The 22,169-nt window shown below is 44.1% G+C and overlaps 7 protein-coding genes across 7 annotated transcripts; 4 read left to right on the top strand and 3 right to left on the bottom strand.

Moving 5' to 3' along the window:
- Positions 1 to 559: 559 nt before the first annotated feature.
- PHALS_03739 (uncharacterized protein) lies at positions 560 to 798 on the bottom strand (the record flags this gene model as incomplete). Its single annotated transcript, XM_024718009.1, has 2 exons — positions 560 to 680; positions 752 to 798. The coding sequence occupies 2 exons, from the start codon at positions 796 to 798 to the stop codon at positions 560 to 562; spliced, it is 168 nt and encodes a 55-aa protein (XP_024583450.1).
- Positions 799 to 1,173: 375 nt separating this feature from the next.
- Positions 1,174 to 2,065, top strand: PHALS_03738 (Rab GTPase interacting factor, Golgi membrane protein; the record flags this gene model as incomplete). Its single annotated transcript, XM_024718008.1, has 3 exons — positions 1,174 to 1,408; positions 1,490 to 1,635; positions 1,712 to 2,065. 3 exons carry the CDS (start codon positions 1,174 to 1,176, stop codon positions 2,063 to 2,065), a joined length of 735 nt encoding a protein of 244 aa, XP_024583449.1.
- On the bottom strand, positions 2,064 to 2,441 carry PHALS_14959 (uncharacterized protein). Its single transcript, XM_024718007.2, has one exon. The coding sequence runs from the start codon at positions 2,323 to 2,325 to the stop codon at positions 2,083 to 2,085; it is 243 nt and encodes an 80-aa protein (XP_024583448.1). The 5' UTR covers positions 2,326 to 2,441; the 3' UTR covers positions 2,064 to 2,082.
- Positions 2,442 to 4,083: 1,642 nt separating this feature from the next.
- Positions 4,084 to 4,994, top strand: PHALS_14960 (uncharacterized protein). The gene has a single exon (XM_024718006.2). It carries the CDS (start codon positions 4,319 to 4,321, stop codon positions 4,826 to 4,828), a length of 510 nt encoding a protein of 169 aa, XP_024583447.1. The 5' UTR covers positions 4,084 to 4,318; the 3' UTR covers positions 4,829 to 4,994.
- A 2,168-nt stretch (positions 4,995 to 7,162) lies between these two features.
- PHALS_03737 (uncharacterized protein) lies at positions 7,163 to 7,536 on the top strand (the record flags this gene model as incomplete). The annotated part of the gene is made up of 2 exons (XM_024718005.1): positions 7,163 to 7,254; positions 7,326 to 7,536. The coding sequence occupies 2 exons, from the start codon at positions 7,163 to 7,165 to the stop codon at positions 7,534 to 7,536; spliced, it is 303 nt and encodes a 100-aa protein (XP_024583446.1).
- An 8,487-nt stretch (positions 7,537 to 16,023) lies between these two features.
- On the top strand, positions 16,024 to 18,926 carry PHALS_03736 (eukaryotic translation initiation; the record flags this gene model as incomplete). Its single annotated transcript, XM_024718004.1, has 2 exons — positions 16,024 to 16,234; positions 16,303 to 18,926. 2 exons carry the CDS (start codon positions 16,024 to 16,026, stop codon positions 18,924 to 18,926), a joined length of 2,835 nt encoding a protein of 944 aa, XP_024583445.1.
- Positions 18,927 to 19,120: 194 nt separating this feature from the next.
- PHALS_14958 (uncharacterized protein) lies at positions 19,121 to 19,557 on the bottom strand. Its single transcript, XM_024718003.2, has one exon. The coding sequence runs from the start codon at positions 19,386 to 19,388 to the stop codon at positions 19,200 to 19,202; it is 189 nt and encodes a 62-aa protein (XP_024583444.1). The 5' UTR covers positions 19,389 to 19,557; the 3' UTR covers positions 19,121 to 19,199.
- Between the last annotated feature and the right edge of the window lie 2,612 nt (positions 19,558 to 22,169).

Genomic DNA, 22,169 nt, shown 5'->3' with positions numbered 1-22,169 from the left:
TTTTATAAAAGTTGGTGAGGAGCCGTTCTGTATTGAGATCGCTCGCACAATAGCCAGACTTAGTGCGACTTGGCCCGACTACGATGGGTTATTCGATCCGAAATCTGCCTGTAGATTACGCTTCCTCGTAAAACTTCTCATAAACTCGGATATGTCAGTGCCAAAGATGTATTTAACTGCATTAGCAAACGATCTATTCGAAAGATACACTCGAGCACTGTTCATTACAAATATCACATCCAGACATCTGTGCTTCGCTCAACTATAGAGGAGTACTTCGCCGAAACGTGCATGACAAGGCTTGAAAAAACTGTGTCACCAAACGGATGCAAGTTGTTGGTACGCTAGCGGTCCCATACAGCTTTTTTCCTTACCATCCCGCTCGAAGTACTCGCCGCAGATAGAGAAATATCACTTAGTAAGTAAGCTACTGTACCAATAAAAAGACAAGCGTGCTGTACCGACGATGCTAGTCTCCTGCGCATCCTTCCCTCGAAGTGGCACTTACCAGCTCACAGTGGTCTCAATATATGTGTAAATTGTGCTTCTCAAAAGCATCTCAGGTTGGGATCTTGTTGGCGCCAAAAAGCACTTGAAATATGAGCGCAAACTCTTTGCTTAAGCGCACGTACGCAAACATTGCTGATAATAGCTTGTTATGCATTTCCACATCAGATTTCCTGTGCATCACACGACTGTAATGATTCTTTTGTGAATATTCAAGGTAAGGCCTTTTAAGCTTAATTTAAACCTCGCCGGTTCCTCTGGCCCAAACTTAGAACGTCTCACATAACCCATCCTACTTTGCTTGATAAAAATTAGAACTCCGCCGTACTATCCGTAAATAGGTAGACCCAACAAGTAATATGAAGCAAGCAACCAGAATATCCCACGGACCTCTTCTTTCATGAAGCTTTATCACTTTCAGCCCTACCAAGTACAATACTGATACATTGCTACGGCACCTCTGAGTTTTCCACAAAGTCTGATGTACAATTTCGTATAATTTGCATGTACATCACGATTGGGTACGTATGGAAACCTCAACCCCATCATCCGATTGGAAATAAATCAGTGGTGGATTTAATCGTTTCATTGGCTGAATATTTTTCAAAAATTTTGTACTGTGATGACTCTATACATCATTGACAATTCCGTTCTTTTAATTGCCCAATGAATATGAACATGGATCCAGGCGCGATGAGTCCGTGGTTCACGCCACCCGAGGGTGACTACCCATCCATCAATACACCAGCTTCACATATGCACAACAACAACAGTGGGCCAGGGTTTCAGACGACAGCTCCAGGATCATCCAGTGGAATTAACGGCACGGTGGTCTCTTCGACTGGCTATTATGACGACGAGGACACAGACGAGTTCGCTAACGAGCCGCCGCTGTTAGAAGGTAAATACACTGAATCAACTGTTTGAATTAGTAGAAAACATTGGTTTTTAATTCTGTCATACCATTTTGGACATCCGACAGAACTTGGAATTAATTTCGATCATATTTGGGCCAAGACTGTGTCCGTGCTACTTCCGACGAAGCAGATCAACGAGCATATTCTTGACGACGCAGATCTGGCAGGACCTCTTGTCTTTTGCTTTCTTTTTGGAATGTGTCTACTGCTGGTACGTGCTCTTGATTGAGTTGTCTAATTTAACGATAGTTTGAAGCCCGATAATCGTTGCTTGACGGTATGTGCAGGCTGCTAAAGTTCACTTTGGATATATTTACGGGTTTGGAGTGCTGTCGTGCATTTTTGTGTATTTGTTAATGAATTTACTGTCACCGGAACGAACGATTGATATCTACCGGGTCTGCTCTGTGCTTGGCTACTGCTTGCTGCCAATTATCGGCTTGGCAGCGATAAACATTGTGGTTTCAGTGAAGGATCTTGGAATGGTCGGCTTTTTCCTCGCTAGTGTCTGCACGCTCTGGAGTACGCACACAGCATCCCGATTTTTTGAGAAAGCGCTGTACATGACGGAGCAGAAGTACCTCGTGATGTATCCGACCATGCTGGTGTATGCGTGTTTCGTTCTCATTACTGTATTTTAAACGATGACTGAGAGAGGTTAGCGCTTGAGCTCTTGATTATTCTTTAGAAATGAAAATGAATACACGTTTACAGCATCTTTTATTGTTGTGCATATATCTCTTGCAACGACAACGAGTACTACAAGCTGCTTTAGAGTTCTGCGTTCGTATTCAAACGAGCACGTCGAGATAGCACATTTCCACATCACTTCACCATTTATAGCTGACCCCATGTATCGTACTGACGGCACACGAAGATATGGTTTAAATTCATTATGCATACCAGATAAGTAACATTTTCGTATGCTTCAATGTACCCTACCTTACAAGCGTCAGCGCACCGATACCGAGTGTAGCTTAACCAGTGTTTCCAGAAAGCGGAAAAATAAGTAGTATATCAAACTTGTAAACTTTGATATACTACCTTCCAGACAACACCTTGATACATTAAACACAATCATCTTTGCGACAGCGTGTTGGTACTGCCCATCTAATTTTGTAAAACAATAGCAAGCTCGAGAATATGGCATTACTGCCATTTGAAAGAAGACTTCTTACGAGGGTTTCCATCAAAAGATTTAGAAGCGATAAATGATAATCACTTTTTATAATCATAGTATAGAAAAACATTTTTACTGTAGACACGCACGAGCTCGCCATGATACTCGACTAGCAAATCTAACAACAAAGTGCAGGGTGATAATACATGCGGGAGGACTCAGAAATGTGGACACGATATGATTTCTCTTCTAATCTCAAATATGATATGGTTTACTTTACTTATGTCATAAAACTCAATATGGAATGATTGTATATATCAGGACATTGGCACATTGCATATAATGACTTGACCCATTTACAATTGTTGACATGACTGGCGCTCGTGTATGCAATGGCGTGAACTTTTCTGGACGAGAAGATTATAGCACTAAAGAGCAACAAACTCTTGTGTGCACTACTTTATGAGTATATTGCCCAATTTGAAAGTAACTTTATTCGATCCCACCGATGTACTTCGGTCGCCACTGATTAAGCAGTGAATCACTGGATCGTCCGTACAATTATCACTGCTATCACATCTACTACTCAAAATTTCATTTACGATGCTTGGTGATGAGGCATATGACAGTGCGAAACTGATGATTTATCATCATGTAAAGCATTTCGAAAAATTCGAGGTTTGTGTGCGCAGTTTAAAGCCAGCCACACAGTCGATCCCAAATGTTCGAAAATTGGCATATCAGGAGAATTAACAAAAATGTAAATGTGAATCATACGACAAGACTCCAAGACCATACGAGCGATTTTTTGCAACCATCACAAGCAATAAAATATACAGGCGCTGGAGGTCGAATGCTTAAATAAATGCTGTTGTGGTAATGTGCATTGAGTCACCACCGACACAACGATCCCATGTGATTTGTGTTTTCAGTCAGTTTCGCGGCTAATTGATTCCTTGAGGCGAAGAAAGACCAAGAAGCCAGACTACGTCTCAGAATTTATTTGATATCTTATCTAGGCTACATACTGACGCACCTCTAAAAAGTCCATTCTCAGGGAACACCCTGTTTCATTGCGGCTTTTACAGCTACCTTGCATCCGTCGAAGGCAGCGATAGAAAGGTGGAACAACATCAAACATTTTTTTATTTATGCAAGCAGAAATACAGGAGAATTTGAAGAATGCGCTGATCACACATCTCATTCTTAATTAGAAAATTAAGCAGCTCAAACGAAAGAGCAAACGATCTCAGTGATTCCTTGAGGTGGCAACCCCATACCCAGTGAGGATTCAACACTACATTCTTCAAAAAAATTGTTATTTCTGATGATAAGTGGGGCATGATGTGCGATATCCACCAACCTTTTCAGAATTCCTAACATGATTTTAACACCTCAGATTAACACTGGGCATCACTGGGCATAAAAACATGGCTCGTGGACAGCTTTTGACATGATGTATGCTCATACTCACTCGCGTTAGAAACTGTAATTTTTACCTACGTCGATTCTTAGGCACTTTGTCACAACAGAATTACCCGGTTTAAGGTCAGACAAGTGTCGTATGCGTGACTGTATGGGTGCGAGACTGTCGTTCTTGAAGGTTAATTAGGTCAACTTATTAGGATAAATAAGTGCAATAGTTTCTCTTTTTAAGGTGTTTATTGTTTTGTACCGTCCACACACCAGCCTCATCTTCTAGGATTTGACCCCATCTTCAATCATATAGTACACTTCATTCTCTAATTACTCGACTAGATTGTAAGAAACTTACATGACCATGCCATTTCAGTGGTTTTGCTGCCATCATAGCCGCAGTATTGACAATGAAGCTGCACCACCATCATCGTATTCCTTAAATCCCAATCGCAAGACTAAGCGCTCAAGGTTTCGATCTGGTCGATCATACTCTCAAGGTCACGGTCTACGTTCGTTAGTTGCGTTATGTGGAATCAGGCAGCACAAATATGATGCTGCTGTCAATTGTGTGGCTGAGAATCAAAGCAATACATTGATTCAAAACAAAAATCGTCGCCGCTTTACGATCCATGGTCTCTCCTACTATCACAACCACATCGAAGAAGCAGGATGGAGCTTTGACTCAACACCAGCAGGATCCCCGCTAACCATGTATACTTCAAATTCCCCAAGCCATGCATCTTCCAGACGCTTTAGTTTCAGCTCGATTCGAAAGTCGCTCGACCGTAGCCCACGAACGTTACAGATGGTTCCAGATTCCCTAGACTCAAATCCATCGATCTTTTTTATCGACTGCCCGCCGTAACGTTCTCCGCAATAGTCCGCTTGATGCATCGTAGCGTGTAGAATGGTGCAGCGTCAAGAGGCGTAATGGATGTGCGGAGGTGAGGTGTAATGGATATGCGTAGGACTAAAAAGACTGTACAGAAAAATAATATTGATATGAATATAGAGCGTAGATTACCAAAACCAGTCGCATATCAAATATACCGGTATTTAGCATTAGCGACAGCAACATGTGCCAAAAATTAAGAAAATGTATACTGTAACAGCATAAAAAATTAGAAATATGGATGATACAAACAATCCAAAATTTATGCAAACAGATGACTTGTGTTCCAAAGATAAGACATTGCTTCACCAAGTACGCCACTGAATGCGTGTGTACAGGATTGATCTCAGTAAATATGAAACATAAGCCTTACATTTAGGTTACATTGAGCAGTCTGAAAACCAATACTGATTAAGTACTTAAAATTACGTTTTGCGCAACAAGTCATCGCATCAGATCAATAACTGCAAAAAAGTTTCAAGCTTTACGATCGTCACCATGTCTGCCGATCGATCAAATAATCGTTTAAGGAGATAACGTCCAAAGGGGTTTCTTCATTTGTATGACGCTGGCAACTGGCACATACAAAGCCAGCGTAATTCAGAGGCAAACATGATATTTAAATGACATGAGGGTCCTTGATCGGATTGCTCGAGATGTTGCTACGTGCGGTGATGACTGTGGAACAAGTTGCGGAGGTTCTACGTTAGAATCAAGTGACATACACGTGTAACGATAATTCGTCATGTCTAACGAGCTTATGATGGAAGATGGCGTGAGGATGGTCAGCATCTCGATAGCTTGAGCTTATCGTGGGATCGCAGACGCTCGGGAGCAAGTTGAGAAGGCTGAACAACAAGTGATGGCTAGAAAATTTCCGTGCACAAATATAGCTAACATCATCAATTACCGCGAGTTGGGAAGACATAATGATTAACGGGCTTGAGGAAATGCAGCTCGCGAAATCTGAGCAACAGAACAAGAAGAAAAGCAGGACGGTCATTGGATCCATCTAGTACTTACACTCACTGGATGGGCTTATGGCGTCCTCATTTTAAAGCAGCTAGCCAAAGAATTTCACTGATGTTAACAATTCTTCATCACGATAATAGAACCCTGCTAAATGCAACGCGTGTCCACGTAACCTACAATTTCTTCCTAGCACCGGTTTATAGTACGACACGAACTACTCATCGGGAATCAGCGCAGTGCTTTTAAAATATGCTTCAAGACAAGGTCAATAGTGTTATTTCATAGGATATGTGCCCTGTTTCACCTCCCCTACAAAGATGTAAATGCCGCTGGGATCACAACCCAATATTGATTTATTCTATTCCTAAGTCATGTAACAAACTCAACTTTATTGTTTCTCACAAGCATCAATCACCAAAAATTTTCTTCCTTTACTGTCGACTCAAGCGCATGGATTCTGGGTCCGATCGGCGATGGAGACCACAATGTTCGACATCATGATATGCTATCTCTGCAAAGGATTGTGATAAGAAAGGCCAACGTAAACACTGCGTTCTGGCCTACTACCTCCGCGTTTTCCAAAAGATTCACGGATCCGTTTCAAATTACCAATTGAAGCCACACGTGGCCTGAATATTCTAGTCATTCAAGTCCACCTATTTAAAAGCTGCGCCAAAAATATTAACTCATCGTATCGTTAAGCATCTAGATTTCCCGGTACAGAGTCGACGATGCGGTATATGTCATTTTGAAAAACATTACTTGCTTCTATAATAGCTTAAGTTACAGCAGTTTCTTGATCAACACAATCCGATGCAAGCTGTTTAACTAGCCGTGGGTGAGATCGTAGCTGTATTTTGAGCACGTTTCAAGCTAGGCTCGAATGTAAGACTTCTGGCTTCTTTCTGACCGCACACATCACAACACCTTGAAAGTATTGTTTTTTTTTGCTTGATCAGCTGCGGTGAGTTCCCTCTGTGAAAGTAAATAGCCTTGGTACTGCTTCTTGGTAATAGTACTAAAGATTATATGATTCATAGAGTATGGCGAGGTACGATCCTCGTCTTGTCAATCTTGCTACCTAATAAGTTTGTCGAAGCAAGAATGTCTATTGCTTATCACTTGAGATTGTTAAGTATAAAACGTGAAGTCGATGTTTACGAAAATCTTAACCTCGCCTCCCTTACATGATGACACCAGCCATGCTTATAGCCATGATTCTGCTGACAAAAATGGCGTCGAAGCTATGAGCTTAATACAGGTTGCAGCGCACAAATGTGTTGCTTACCCAAGAAAAGCGATTTTAGTGGCTATACTGCATGGCCATCGGCAGCAATGCAACGTGATTTTGCTAAAGTGGTGCTTCAATCTTCCAAGATCCTTCAAAAGGGGGACTGGGTACCAGATTCTGGGAATGACTATAGTGAGTGTATCAACAAGCGTGCACATGAGAGTAGGCCTTTTCATCGGGTAAGATAAGGATGTGTAGTTTGCATAGGCAACTCATCGTATTTAGTCTGTTAATTAGCGCTTATTTCTCTTCGAACGATACTATTGTGGCAATTGGCTTGAGGCACTCAAGAGGTATTCAATCGGATCAAGGCTTTGGAGTCGAAGGTATCCGGTTATATCCATCGCTGAGGTGCTCATTTGTCATATACAAACCTCGTATGGGCTTTCTCATCGAAGCAAGAACAAAGAATGGATAGACTGAGCTTTGAGATGGATTTACTTCCTAGATCCTCATAGGGATGTCAAGCGCGTAAATCTAGCTCTTGGTGACTGCAATTGTTAAGTTTTCGAGGGCGCAACGGCGCAATTGCTTAGACGTTACAGGACTTGAAAGGGCAGCTGGATTAACTGCGTTTAATAGGAGTTCTCTACTAACCATATATATAAAAAATTACTCAGACTTTATCATCTATATTACTTTTAAATGTTCAGCTTTCGGCCATATCGGCACAAAACGAGACGAAACGATTTTTAAAAAATTATCACAATCTCGTCTATATCAAAATCATAGAATCTTTTCTACTGGAAACCACATTACAAATTCGAATTTTTGTATATATACATTCGAAGTACAAACTAATCAAAATGTTGGAACGGGATTTGTCGCTGAGAAATAATACATCAATTTTGCTAGTCGTCCTGAATACAGCAAGTCAATCTCGCTCACAAAAATCATTTTGCTTATAGGTGTCAAGGCAGGGGACGTAAGATTGACTGATGTCGCTGACATTAGCAAGGCAAACGTTCTTGCCCAGCCGACTTTCAAAGAGTCGGGCATCCCGAATCTTGAGAAAGCGTTGCTAGTAAGAGATAAAGTGTCACATGAGTAGATTGTCGGCACTTTGTCATGACTGGTGGGAGAGGCCAGAGCATGCGGTCGCACGTGTGAGACTTGTCTGTTGATGATTTCTACACGTGTACCCATAGGAGTGTACATATTGATCCATCACTCTCTGAACTATACTCCTTTCACGAAACTTTTATTATAACACATTGTGCATCGTATTGAATATGTGCTGTAAATATAGCATGAATTGTAGCGGTGTTAGCGCGCCTGTGAACGCTTAGAAAAGCAATCTTATGGTATCAGCCTTCCGAAAGTTTCAATTGCGCAGCACCCGTTGCGTCTGATTTGTATGACATACGGATATCATCGTCGAATTTTCGTGTCACACTAGCGATTGGAGATAAAGCTTACCGACGTACGCAACACCGTAGCCGCCACACATAACCTACCACCAGGATCCTTTGATGTGAGTTATACTCGGCAAGCTTTATCGTCTCTCAGAGCGATATCGAGTCGGCGAAGGTGTGCAAAATGGCGTGTGATTTGTAATCATCACAAATCAATTCAACCCAGTAGGTGTCGCCTGAAATTGACATATACAACATGGCAGGTAGCTCTATGTCATCAGCTTGATTATCATGACTTTAGGCTGGCGAGACATACTTCTATTATGATCATGCCATTGGGGTATCTGCGTGAAGCAAAATCCAGCCTATACGAGGGGCCGGAGCGTTGCAGATGACGTGAATAGCCTGCACGTTTATGACATACACTGTTGCTCAGATGTACGAGGTTCGCGTTACATTTGTGTGTTATTGTGAATATCCAAAAGTGTTGAAGAATTGATACGATTAAACATTATGAAATTCCGTAAAGAAAATGTTCATGGTACACGTGGAGTGCTATGCTCACGTCAAGCACAAAAGACGCCTTTTTGTTGAGTATGATATAACGAAATTTTCAATACCAGTAAAATCGGACAGATCCTAATGACTGTCAATCTTGAAATAACAGAGCTAACCAGTTAAATGTACAATTAGGGCTTTTTGTTTTGCTCCATACACATCGTTGGTTTGCTAAAGCAGACTCTTTGACTAAAAGCATCCTGTATGCTCATACTTGTTGTACTTGTGCTGGATCATTTTTGAAGCACCTTCTTTTCCGATTTATATATTCAATGACCGATTCGATTGAACTTGTTAGGGCGAGCATCTCAGCAATTCATAAATTGACCCACCTAAAGTGGTATCATTGTCATGTGGTTGTGTCAGGTCCAAAATGCACCTCCTAAGTGAATATCATCGTCATCGTCAGTACAAGTACTTTGCTACTACCGAGTGTTGGAATTCGTCTTTATATAATAGTACATGCCTTCCTTGTTCGATCCATTACCATCAAAATGTGGTCCACACTAACACTCACAACCTTCCTAAAACATTGCGCAGCAAGCACCCATTACGCATGATTGAATTCTTCATCACTAGCCCATACCATGCCTGCTCCTGCAAGCATACCTGCATAAAGGGTTTTATTTTAATTTGCTCAACGGTCCTTCCATAAGACGTGGTAGCAACTCAGAGGCCATTCTTTGTGAGAAAGTCAAATTATTCTCCTCATTTAAAATATGCATTCATGTCGTAGACGAAAAGAGTTACGAGTCTTTGCCGCGGAACTCATGACGGAGTCCAGTTTGTTGCTAGTATGCCGGACCTTGGTCAGCGAGCCAATTTAACGCCTGCAAAAAACAAACTTTATAAATTTTGCATGCTCTATCATATTGTGATTATATATTTAATAAAAAGCTACCACGCCGTGGTGAATCTTTGAATGTCTACAGTGCGGGCCTATCGCTCGAATAGAGAGTGTAAAGAGTGCCAGAAAGTCGCATCATCATTGTTTTCTGACCCTACGAGTCACCACACCTCAGAATAACCGCCTGTGACTGGAGAGCTGCAGCGGGACTGCCGTAGCCCTGTCACTTAGAGGAAGCCTGGTCTGGTAGCCGATCATGCCACGCATGGCATGCAGCGATTGCTCGAATGCTTAAGCAGCGCTCAGTGGGTTACGTTCCACTTCACATTCAGCCCGCGAGCCATGCTCGGAGCTCCTGTCCGATACCCTTTGGTGTTCACCAACTCAGATACTTCGATCTCCAGCACGTTGACCGTCCCGGTCCCGTGACCGCACCAGTAGCGTTTGCCTCCTAGTAGAGGTGGGTTCATGACTCACCAAAGCTCCACCAGAAGACTTGCGCGTAATCCCGACGGTGTTCGACCTTCAATCGATTGATGGCTCATGGTGTTCTAGCCATGCCATGCCAAGGATGAGCCCAAATCTTGAATCCAAGTCTAAGACTAAGCAGCGTCTCACGCTATCAAAGTCAAGAAGCTTGACACCGAGGTCCACAGGGGCCCTCAGCACCGTGACACATGTCCCCGTCGCTAAGCGAACAGTGACGGTGTTATCTAACCGCGCCTTCAGCGCCTCAGCATACAGCTGGCTTTCTTCCATCGAGGAGCGTCGAGCAATTATGCTCGACACCATGGAGTCCATAAAAATCTTCCTTGGCGTCTTCAAGCCCTTCATAATCGCATCCACAACCAGCAAGCCCGGTTTTCATTCACGTTCTGTCTTCGAAATGAGGCTGGGCTTTGCTGCCCGCTACCTCTCTGAGGCTCGACCAAACTCAATTATTCCCCGTACGGCGTCCCGCGCCTACTAAATGGGATAGGCTTAACTACACACGATTACATCACTTGCCGACTTCTACTAAAAGGTGGGATGCAGTAGGGCTCACATTTACTTTGTCTATTTAAGACTCCCCGCAAAACTGACCGCTCCACGAACACCCACTGCGCCTGGGTACCACTACAATCACTACTCTTTACCGTAACTGCATTGATGAGATTTTTGCCTTCGTGAACGATTTTAGTGGTTAAAGGGTCCCCGTCACCAGAGCGGTTTTCGCGCCCGGCGCGCTTAACTTTTTTGGTGAGAATGCTGAGACAGTATCATATGAGAATGACCACCACTGGCTTTCTGAATCTCAGCCAAACATCTCCGCCCTCACCCGGCAATACAAGGCTTAACCGATCCCCACAAAGGAGGCGCTCAGTACGCTACGCTTCCTCTATACACGAGTTATTGTCTACGCTTCGTTATTCCCATTGGCAGGAGTGTTTTGACACACCAGCGATGTTCTGCTCTTTCCCAGCGAGCTGAATCTGGCTCAAGGAACCTTGCTTGCTTTTCTGTTAATAAAAGAGCCACACTGACTTTAGCCCCAAGCACGTCATGATTACGGTTTAAGCGTCCAAATTTGCTCGCAGTTGGTGTGTGGGTCCTGCACACCGGTTTGTGTGGACCGTACGCTCATATTTTAAGGGGAAATGGCTTTGCGGAAGCGTTTTCAACCTACAGGTCATCATTTTCACGAGACCCACTGATCACCATCTCCAAGAGTAGTCGTTTGGGATTAGAAAATCGGTTGGGAAATCCGTTCCATCTAGAAGGAACGTACGTTATTACTAGAAGCTGATCAAAGTGCAGCTGACTGAATGATTCAGATCACGCATTTAAAGAGGGAAGCACGCCGCCTGACCCGTCTAAATACTTTACAAGCCAGCTCCAGCAAAGCGGTCGTTTGCCTACAACATTTTTATATGCTTGACTACGTACAGTTCAAAGCACGACGCCGGACATCGAGGTGATAACTCAACACCTCAAGCTCCGGATGTTAACAGTCCCGCTCCCCTCTATGAGGCAAATGTAATGGCCACCAACCAATTATCTCTTTCAATCACCTCCCACGGGCTGGAAGCAGAGCTGCGACGAGTGACTCTGCCTCTTCTCAGGCAGAGGGTGCCCCAAATCGCAAGCGGCAACGGCACTAGGGCAATCTTTCTGAAGTATTAAATCAAGCTTCGGCGAATTCAAACGGAGGATAAAAATTCCACTTCAACAGAATCCTTAATGTACCCGTCGACTCGCCTGACGTAACACTTGAATGTGAGCCGCCTTTTTATTATCAATCTGTGCCGGTGATGTCGACTTTCTCGCGGCTAGCTCTCGAGTGCTCTTAGTCGTGTCGAACATTGACTTTACCCGATAGTCCCGGTATGCATCGTATGGTTAAACAAGTCATAATTTAGATTTGCCCTCTGACCTTCGTCATAACACTGCCCATATCCAGCATGTCAGAGCCTCATCGCCGCTTTCAGGTAGATGCTAGGCTTTGTCTGCGGCAGAGATTCTCAAGTCCGACTGGCTCATACGAGTGGGATTGACTTAATTTAGGAAAGCAGAATGCTTTGGTTGATGCGTTGTCACGCAGACAGGTCTATGAGCCTGCTCATGTCACAACGGTGATGGAACGGGGTTACACGTACCCTTGTATGAAAGGGCGAGTCACACAAGATGGTGTAACCGTACGCAGGTGTGGACTACACAAGCTGATGTAATTACACAATGTTGTGGCAACACAGTAACAAGAAGCCACTACGTGGCCGGACTGCTAGTAGTAACGCATATCAATTAGGATTCAATTTGGTATTACTGTATTAAAACCTAAGGTTTTAGATATTAGCGGCTCTGCCGCAACTAAAACAAATAAATACAGCTTTAACTTTGAGCGGAAGAGTCTACCTTGGCTGAGTTTCTAAAGTACTCTCGGAGGCAGCGGATCGCGATCCGCTGCACTCGTACTGGTTCCTATCAAGAACGTAAGGTTGGTGACCTTAGCTTAGCTTTCTCTAAGCAAAGAGCCAGTCAGCCCCGCTGCACGTAAGCTCACATGAAAACTTGATGTTTTGCATTCGTTATGGAATAACAAGAGATAACTGAATCTCGTTTTTGCTACGACCGCGAACGGTCCGATGTGGCGCGGGCACAGACACTGAGAGTGTGCTAGGCTTATAGAGTCCAGTATTACTTTCCATCTCACAGCATGATTGCGGATTTTCTTATCTGTCTCCGATATCTGCGCGTCTCGGCGCTAAGCCATAGTGTCGTGCACACTGCACATGAAAATTTATTCATAAAATTGCTTATTTTGATTTGAAGTGTGGTCGGATTGATATCAGCAAATCGATTTTAATTGACTGCCCCTCCTTAATAAGATCAGATACACTTCGTGGCGAAGTCGAAGGCACCCGGGGGTTCGCCAAACTAATATGTAGACTGGGGTAAAGCCTGTTGAGGCATGTACGGCCTTATTCAGTGCAAAGTCAATGAGAAGGAAAAATTTACTCCAGTTTCGCAGTCTTAATGTACAAGAGCACAGAAGAAGTTCCTTCACGAAGCTATTTTCGCGTTCCATATCTGCGAATGGTCAATAGCTGATTATTTTAAACTAATGCCGAACACCTTGAGAATTTTCTGTCGAGACTTCACCGTAATGCGTCGATTCTATCCGATACGATGACTATCGACGAGCCATGGCAACGAAATACTCTTTCGAGGAAAAACTTAGCAGTACCCTCACCGGCCACATAATTGCGGTAGCAGCGAGATTAGCCATCCAACCCAGACGGTCCATAAAAAGCCACAATACTGATGGCTGGACGCGTTTCTTAGGAAGGCCAAAATGGTCGCCAGAGCTGACAGGCTGGCCAAGGTGTCGCCGCATACGACAGGACTCAGCTCTTGGACACGTTTCACTTGTGCGCGCATATGCCCTACGCACGTATACATATTGGGCTGCGAATACATAGCGCTCACCAAAGATTATGCCTCTTTCATGATAGACACTCAAAAGGGGTATTGTGTGCCTTCTTCGGTATTTTGTTCATACCACATGATGAGTATCATGTAGGCCAGTGCTGTAATATAGCGAGCCTTGAAAAAAGCATTATAGTGAGCCCTGAAAAAAGCATAGCGGTGCAAGCGTGCAACCGCGCGCTTTAATGCAGCGGCATCTGCGCTCTCAAATTTCTGTTTACAAATCACTTGTTGCGTCCGACCGGTATACTTAACATGTTACCTCGTTAATTGGTGACGTCACGGCTGTGATGTGCCACTTCATAGTCTAGGCGGCGCGAAAACGTATCCACTACCTCATCAAGCTGTCTCAGCTTATACCTTATCTCCAAGGTATTTTAAGCAAACAAACATACCCATTTCGCCGTTCATTGTATGAGCTATGTTAACGACGTCATTGTGCGCAATGTCCAGTAATATGTACAGACTGAACGGCTTAGATTCAGCCTCAGCTTGACGAGGCCATAACATTGTTGCAACAAGCTCCCTGGTACGAGCAGGATAGTTCATTTCAACAACTTTCAGCTAGCGAGACTCAAACGCGATCACGCGTTCACGCCCATTGGCATCGACTTGAAGCAATGCGCAGTCTACTGCGAGGGATAAGGCGCCACAGATGACGTGAAAAAGCCGATCTGGATTTGAAAGAGTGAGAGTCGGAGAAACCAATGCAGCCTTTTTTTACAGCCCCAAAAGCCACCTTATCCGCCGCACCCCAATGCACTTCACACCCTTTCGAGGCATTTGATGAGGGGTTGTGTCAGGTCGTCTAAGTATGCGCACTACTTGTGCAGGTAGTTGGCTAGGCCAAACCAATTCCTCGAGTTCATTTGGAGCAAAGGCATCGGTCAATCTACGTTGGCCTTTATCTTTGCGAAATATGTCTGTGGTCACGCTTTCGAATGATGCAACCCAGAAGAAAAATTACTCGATGCCAAAGATACACTCGTTTACTTAAGTGAATCTTCTGTTAAAGTAAAAACTGCGCGCGAGTGATTAATGTGGATCTCATATTCGAACAGGACAAACATATCATAAAAATTTGTGCTTTTCCATGATAAGGCCATGTCAGCTGCTCCACAAGCTAATTGAACGTCTCTATTGCACAAGACAGTCCCTGTACAATAGTCAGCCACTCCCATAGAACCCCCGCACAGGTATCTCACCGCAGTATTGCTCTTTCTCATCAGTCAGCAGTTGCTGATAATCGTCAATCAAGGTGAAGCCATTGAACCGAGTACAGCCAACCATGATGTTATACAGCACACCCATTCCTAAAATTGGCATTCGCGTTGCATTCTCAGCTACTATAAGCGTGCACAATTTGCCCCTTACCGTAAGCCATTATTTACGAAATTTTCGAACCTAGTAGGAAGAGTTACTATCAAAGACCGAACCTGCACCTTGCTTCGCACGATCAAAAGTGTCAATGATGTCGCATTACACCCTTGGTATGAGCTTTGCTATGTAACGCAATAGTTACTTTTGGGTTCAATATATATTCCACGACGAGGAATAAACGCGTGGTAAATATCTCGTCACCTCGTCTAGACAACTCTTCGCAAACAATAGAAAAGCGGTAACGTTATTGGTGCTCTGCGGGTATCCGCAATGACAGATGTCTGGGATGAGGTCAGTTTTTTTTCGAGTTATCAACTCTGCGATTTTGGTGACCTCACCGTCTTGCACTATCTTGCACTATCTTGCACAAACTTACACATGCCCCCAGATATGTTTTCTGCTTCAAAGAAGCTTTTGCCAGATTTAGTGAGAGGAGACAAACGATCTCTACGACTGACCTGGTTACTTCATTCACGAGTGAAAAAATTCTCTTGCTTCACATCCGTCTTTATTTTCCGAATGTATGAATTTTCAAAAATCGATACTACAATATATAATTAATTAATGACCACGATTTTCCCCTTGCTGTTGTGGCCCACACTTTTCGCAGTCACCACCAGTCAATACCTTTTAACCAATGAAATACCTAACGGCAATAAACATTGTTGTGGTTACTGAGCATTCGCGGTCTGCGTTCCTAGGTAAATTTGAGCATCGTGCCTGTGCGTCTTTGTGTTACTTCGATCTATACGCTAGAATTCTTCAAATACGTCAACACACAATTAAGAGTTGAAGTATCATGACGGAAACGCGACCCGAGAATGGTGCCACACTGGACATGAAAGCAAAAGTGGGCGTCTCTGGAAGCTCTTCAAAGTTGCGCCCTACTGCTAAAGAATTCGTATTTAATACTGCTGCCCCCGTTTGGATCCCGTCGGCAGTAGCTACACCGCCGCCTATCCCCAGAACGAGCCAGTTGAAGCTATCGGCCAAGCCCTTTGTGCCTTCCTGTAAGCTGTTTGCGACAAAATCACTTGAAGAAAAGCAATTCTGATATTTTTCCTTTGCTGCTATATAGTCACGGCGCCAGTTTTTGTGCCTGCTTCGATGCAAGCGCCCCCGAAATCAACTCAAAGTGTTGAAACAGTAATGTCGACCACAACTACGAACCTTGTGAAGAAAAATGAAGTGACGACTACGTTGTCCGACTCTGTATCGACGCCAGCGACGTCAGCTGCTTCTTCGAACGCCTCCGAGCCAGAGGTTGACGATATTAAGGATGACGCGAAGCCTGAAATCCAAGTAGAGGCAACTGAGCGTGAAGAGAAGCAGAAACACGATATTAATGTCGAGTTCGAGGATAACGGGACCACTAAAGAGCCCAAGACCGAGAGAGAGACACAAGAAATAGTGACGGAGCAGGTCATGATCGGTGAGCGTATACTTTACACCATTCAACAACTGCTCGATATGGAGCCAGAAATCGAACTGTGTATAATGCCGGAGAGCGTCAAAGAAAGCTGTATTGCTGCAGACGAGTCGACTAAGGCACTCTCAGCTTCTGCCTCAGATTTTTTAAGCAGAGACGTGCGTCGCACTGACTCGTCGCGGTCTTTGAGTCGTCAATGCAGTAGTAGCTCTGGTGAAGGTCGTGGACGGCGGGAGCGTGGAAGTAGCCGTGGAGTTCGTGCAGGACGCGGCGACCGTAGCCATCATGAGACTGCGCCTGCTTTGGAAGACTGTGCACCGCTTGATATTAACGAGGAAACTCGATGGAAGCCATCACACGCTAAGTCTCGTCTCGATGAACCGGTTGAGACTGTCGAGGCGTCTCTAAAAGAAGCCAAGTCCATTTTAAACAAATTGTCGATTGAAAAGTTTGAAAAACTCTCGGATCAACTGATTGAGGTTGCTGTTCGTGGATTGGATGTCTTAAAAGGAGTGATTGAGATGGTGATTGCCAAGGCACAGATGGAATGGCATTTTTCGACCATGTATGCTGAACTTTGTGCTAAAATTGCTCAGACGGCCATGCCTGCGATCACTTTGGAGGAAGGTGAAGTGGTTACAAATACGCACAAGCTTTTTCGAAAGCTGCTGTTGCAACAATGCCAAAAAGAATTTGAAGCCAAGCCAGAGATTGAAGGATTAGATGACATGGCCGAAGCAGAACGTCTTGAAAAGGAATTAATTCTTAAACGCGCTTCTCTTGGGCATATTCGCTTTGTTGGCGAACTTTTTAAGCAGCGAATGCTGAGTTCCCGAATCATGCACGAGTGCATCAGTATCTTATTTGGTGACATTGCGGCCCCTGATGAAGAATCGCTCGAATGTTTATGTAATTTGTTAAGTACAATTGGACAAACCCTCGAAGCGAATGCCAAAGAACAGGCGGAACTAGAACACATTTCCGGATACTATACTACGATTAGAAAGCTGAGTGGACAATCCAAATTGCTTTGTACGCGTGTGCGCTTTATGCTTCAGGATTTGCTGGACTTGCGAAAGAATCGATGGGTTGCCCGACGTAAGGAATCCAAAGCTATGACAATTGCCGAGGTGCACGCTGAGGTTGCCCGGGAAGCAAAAGAAAAGGAACGATCCAGTACCAAGTCTGGAAGCCACATTCGGCTTCAACGCAGTCACTCGATGAATTCCACTGGCTCAATTAATTCGAACGATCGAAGACGAAGTAGTGGAGGCGGTGGCGCGTCAGCCTGGAAGGCACGTGCTTCTGCTACTTCGACACCTTTGTCCAGCAACAGCAATAGTAACGGTGTTGCTTCAGTGGATGCAGATGGTTGGGAAACAGTCACGGGTGGACCACGTTCAAAAGGTATGAAACACCGCAGTAATTCAGATCGTTTCCCGGCCCCATCGTCGGGTGGTCTCCTTCGCCATCCGAGCAATTCTCGTCTTACTAACAGCAATACATTTGCTTCATTAAGTGGCAATGACATTGGACGTAAGGAGCGTAGTCGTAGCAACAGCTCGTCGTCTATGCGAGTTTCACGTGGTCGTGAAGACATTGGTCGCCCTCCAACTCCTTTTTCGGCCAAGTCAAGCTGTGGTGAATCTCTTAGACCTAAAAAGACATCACAGGTGACGTCTGTTTCACCGATGACAGCTGAAGCCTTTGAGAAGAAGGTGAAGGCTATTCTGGACGAGTATGTTGAGCTGGAAGACCTGGAGGAAGCATATACAAGTTTGACGGAGCTAAATGCTGCGACTCACTACAATCTAATCCCTAACAAGGTATTAAATATTGGTCTTGAAAGAGGGGAGAAGGAGCGAGAGGCAGTTGCAAGCTTCTTGGCTGGCTTATATGACCGCAAGATTGTAACTAGTGCCGCATTGGAGAGTGCACTTCAGAATGTACTGGAGTTTACCGAGGAAATTGAAATTGATATTCCCAAGACTCTGCCGTACTTAAGTGAGATGGTTGCACCCTCTGTGGTATCTGGTTGCCTTACAATACCGCAACTTGTAGCAATGACGGATCATTTGCGCTATAATGGAAAGGCTGCAAAGCTAATTGGTTCTACTCTGGCATCAGTCGTTTTGTGCGAGGATGAAGCAAAGGTATTAGAGCTTCTTGCTGTCGAGAGTATTGACTTTATGGCGCTACTGGCTGAAACAAATCGGAACGAGGAGGCCGTACGAGAGTTCTATCGTGACTATTCGTTGGGGTTTCTTTTGTGAAACATATAATGCACTGCTTGATTATTAAGTTGGCTATACGTCGGTATTTGAGTTTGATTATTTCGTTAAATAAACATCAGTAACAACATAACTACTGGAGGCTGCAATAAGTGATTGTCTGATAATGAATAGACGGCCAATTATTTAGCTCACCATGGGTGACAGGTCGAAGATCTAACAATATTTCTGAGAAGGTAAGGTTTGTTCGATATTACTATTTTAAAGCAAGACACGAAAAGTCGTTTATGACGAGAATCAAGGCGTGTTACAGGATTAACGAGAACTTTTGATGGAATACAGAAAACAGAAACTTGAACTCAAATCAATTGAAGCGTTTAGCACGTTATAGTAGCTCGATATGATGTTCGTGAGAGCACGCGCTGCGATCATATAGTAAGCTGCTAGAACGTTCTTCACGCCAGTAGAACGACATATGGGCACAAAATAAAATTTAAAAAACATCTAGGGTGGGTCACCCGATTGGACGGACACCTTAACAGCCACTGGGATACAAGTTTTATTTGTGAGCATACATTGGATAGAGGTCACTATGTTGACTAAATCATATTTATAGTGATAAAAGTGCCTAGACAAAACAGAATCATTGTGTAGGCAACGAATGCGACATTATAGCCGTGTTTGCAAACGCAAGCCGGGGTCATCGATGTATAATTGTGAGACAAAATAAATCAAAGGGGGCTCTGTTTTTGTAAGACAATTTTAACGATTGCAGAGAAGAAGAGTAAATCTAATTGGATTGGATTGATTAATTGATCAGGTCGTGCCGTGCTCTCGAGCGTGTATATTTTGATCGTAACCAGAAGTCCACTCGACAGTACCAAATTTGATAGCTTAACGAACCCCAGCCAAAAGTATTATCGGCGATTGACGCTTCTAAAATAATTGGTGTGAATGGCGGGGTATTTTCAGTTAGAAATGGTCCCAGTGACTTCTCGGGTCCCAACCAACATTTCCGCTCTCACTCGGAGCCGTTCGCCACGGAAGGTGCGCTCACTGCATTCAGCGTTATTTTGCTGTTTTCCATGGGCGCTGATGCAAACCAGAAAGGAACTTCGTTGGCACCAAAGCCACGCCTGTCTATATTGACGAATTGCTGTGAAAGTACATACACTTACGCACTGCTCGCAAGTACTTAGTTTGGATCTCTATATCCAATCAAGGCGATACGTCATCGAAATAAGTATAAGTTGATGCGAAGCCACAATCTGGCGTAGATAGCTACGTCATCAGACAGTTGGACGTCGCTACCCGTTAGACAATCCCTGTGCATAACTAGCCACCCCCATAGCACCCCCGCTCATAGAGCTCACCGTAGCGAGAGGAAATCATCCAATATTTGATAGTAATCGTCAAATAGGTCAACGTTACTTGATCGAGTATAGCCGACCATGTTGTAATGCATCACATCCGCTCCTAGGATTGGCGTCTGCGTTGCAGTCTCAGCCGTATCTGGTTTATTATAAGCATTCGTAAGCTTTTCTGACACGAAAATTTGGCGTTAAGTGGCAAGCGTTTCTGTTTAAGAACAAACCCGTATTGTGCTTCGCACGAAAGATAGGAGAGTCAATAAAGTCGCATCATTTCCTTGCTATAAGCCATCGCTGTGTGATGTAGTATTTGGTTCCAAAAATCAAGTCGATTTCATGACGCACTTCTATCCAGCGTTGACCCGTGATGAGTATTTCGTTGCTACGCCGAGATATTTCTTCAACAAACGTTAAAATATAGTAGGCTCCTTGAGGATAGCTGACTCTCACCTCGATCTCAGTGCTCTGCAAGTGTCCTTGATGACAGATTTTTGTCTGATGACAAGCTCAGCATCTCCTAAGTTATAAATCGTATCATTTCGGTTACCTCACCGGCCAGCACCTTCTTACGCATATCCCTAACACATATTATACCCGCTCTATTGCAGTTTTAGCCAAAGTTAAAGAAAAGTGCTTACAATATCTACGGCCACCCCGGGCAATCATGCACGAGTGAAAAATCTCTCTCGCCTCTTTCCCGAAGAGTTCTTCTGCTCTGCATGGTGGGTCGATCACACAATAAAGCTGACTCGGCAGTACCGTCACATCATGTCGAGGATGAGTCAATAATTTTATCTTTACGGACTAGCCCGTCTACCCGGGATTAAAGGTCGCCTTCGAAACCGACGACTCTGGTTTGAGGAATGGCAAAAAACAACCGCATTTACTCTTGATCAACATCGAAGTAAGAGACAACAGCTTACAGCTGTTCTTTACTGTCCCACTAAGCAAACACCCTGGTATCACGACTTACAGTCGTTCTGTCCCGTCTTAACAACCTTGAAGCTGAAGACCGCAAAATATAATCGCCGTTCTGTTTGTATCTGGGACTATGACTTAGTGTTGCTTCCAGCTCGAGCGCTGCTTAATGCATAAGCAGTAATGTTGTCAACAAAATCGTCGATTCAATGTCCTGCACGGAAATTATCGCAGCTTCGTGTTTACGCAAAAGCTTTCTGGCAGTGATAGGCTCACGACTTGCCAAATTTCCACTAGAAAAATGCTAGTCTACACAGCCATACGGCTTCAAGTCTACCCTTGACTCATGGGGTTCAAACCGTTCCATGCCTAGACTGCAATTTTTGTCTCGAGTCCAGGTCCAGGGCGAGAAAAAGTCACGCACTCTCAGAGCCCAGTCTCTGCGTTTAAGGCTTGACATAACCTTCGTTACTCTTATCAGTATATCCATCGCAAATCGCACAAATATTCTATTCGCATTCGCGGACTGTCTACCAATCTTGAAAGTCACAATTTAGACGTTATTGCACGATGTTCCTCAGTCCCCGTTGCTTCGCAAAGCCCAGAACATTGAAGTCAATGATTCAGAACGCTAAACTGAAATTACCACCTCTCTCAGTGATAGTCGTTTTTTTGAGATGGCTCCCAGTTACCACGACGTCCACAAGCTTCAATAAAACCCAGCTCCAGTAGGCTGCCCTGCACTTTCTTGGCGCTTCACATGAGGCCGCCTTTGCGTGAAAGTTCGACTCTTCGTACCTCCTGGTCGCAAGCGAAAGGAGATGTTTGTACTTTCACAAATGATTTATCTGCGAGCACATCGAAGCTTCTCGTCAGCTAAAAGACCTCTCTTCTGACTCTGCATGGCTGAGATCTGTCGCCATTGGTGCGCTCATATATCCACTTTCAGTACTTCACTCGGCCGTCGTGACACTTAGCTGCTCTCCGCATTCCACGC

This window comes from Plasmopara halstedii, assembly GCF_900000015.1.
Source record: "Plasmopara halstedii genome assembly, contig: Scaffold_2386, whole genome shotgun sequence".
NCBI lineage: Eukaryota > Oomycota > Peronosporomycetes > Peronosporales > Peronosporaceae > Plasmopara > Plasmopara halstedii.
Note: the sequence above shows the minus strand (reverse complement) of the source record. Positions and strands in the feature narration are given on the sequence as shown.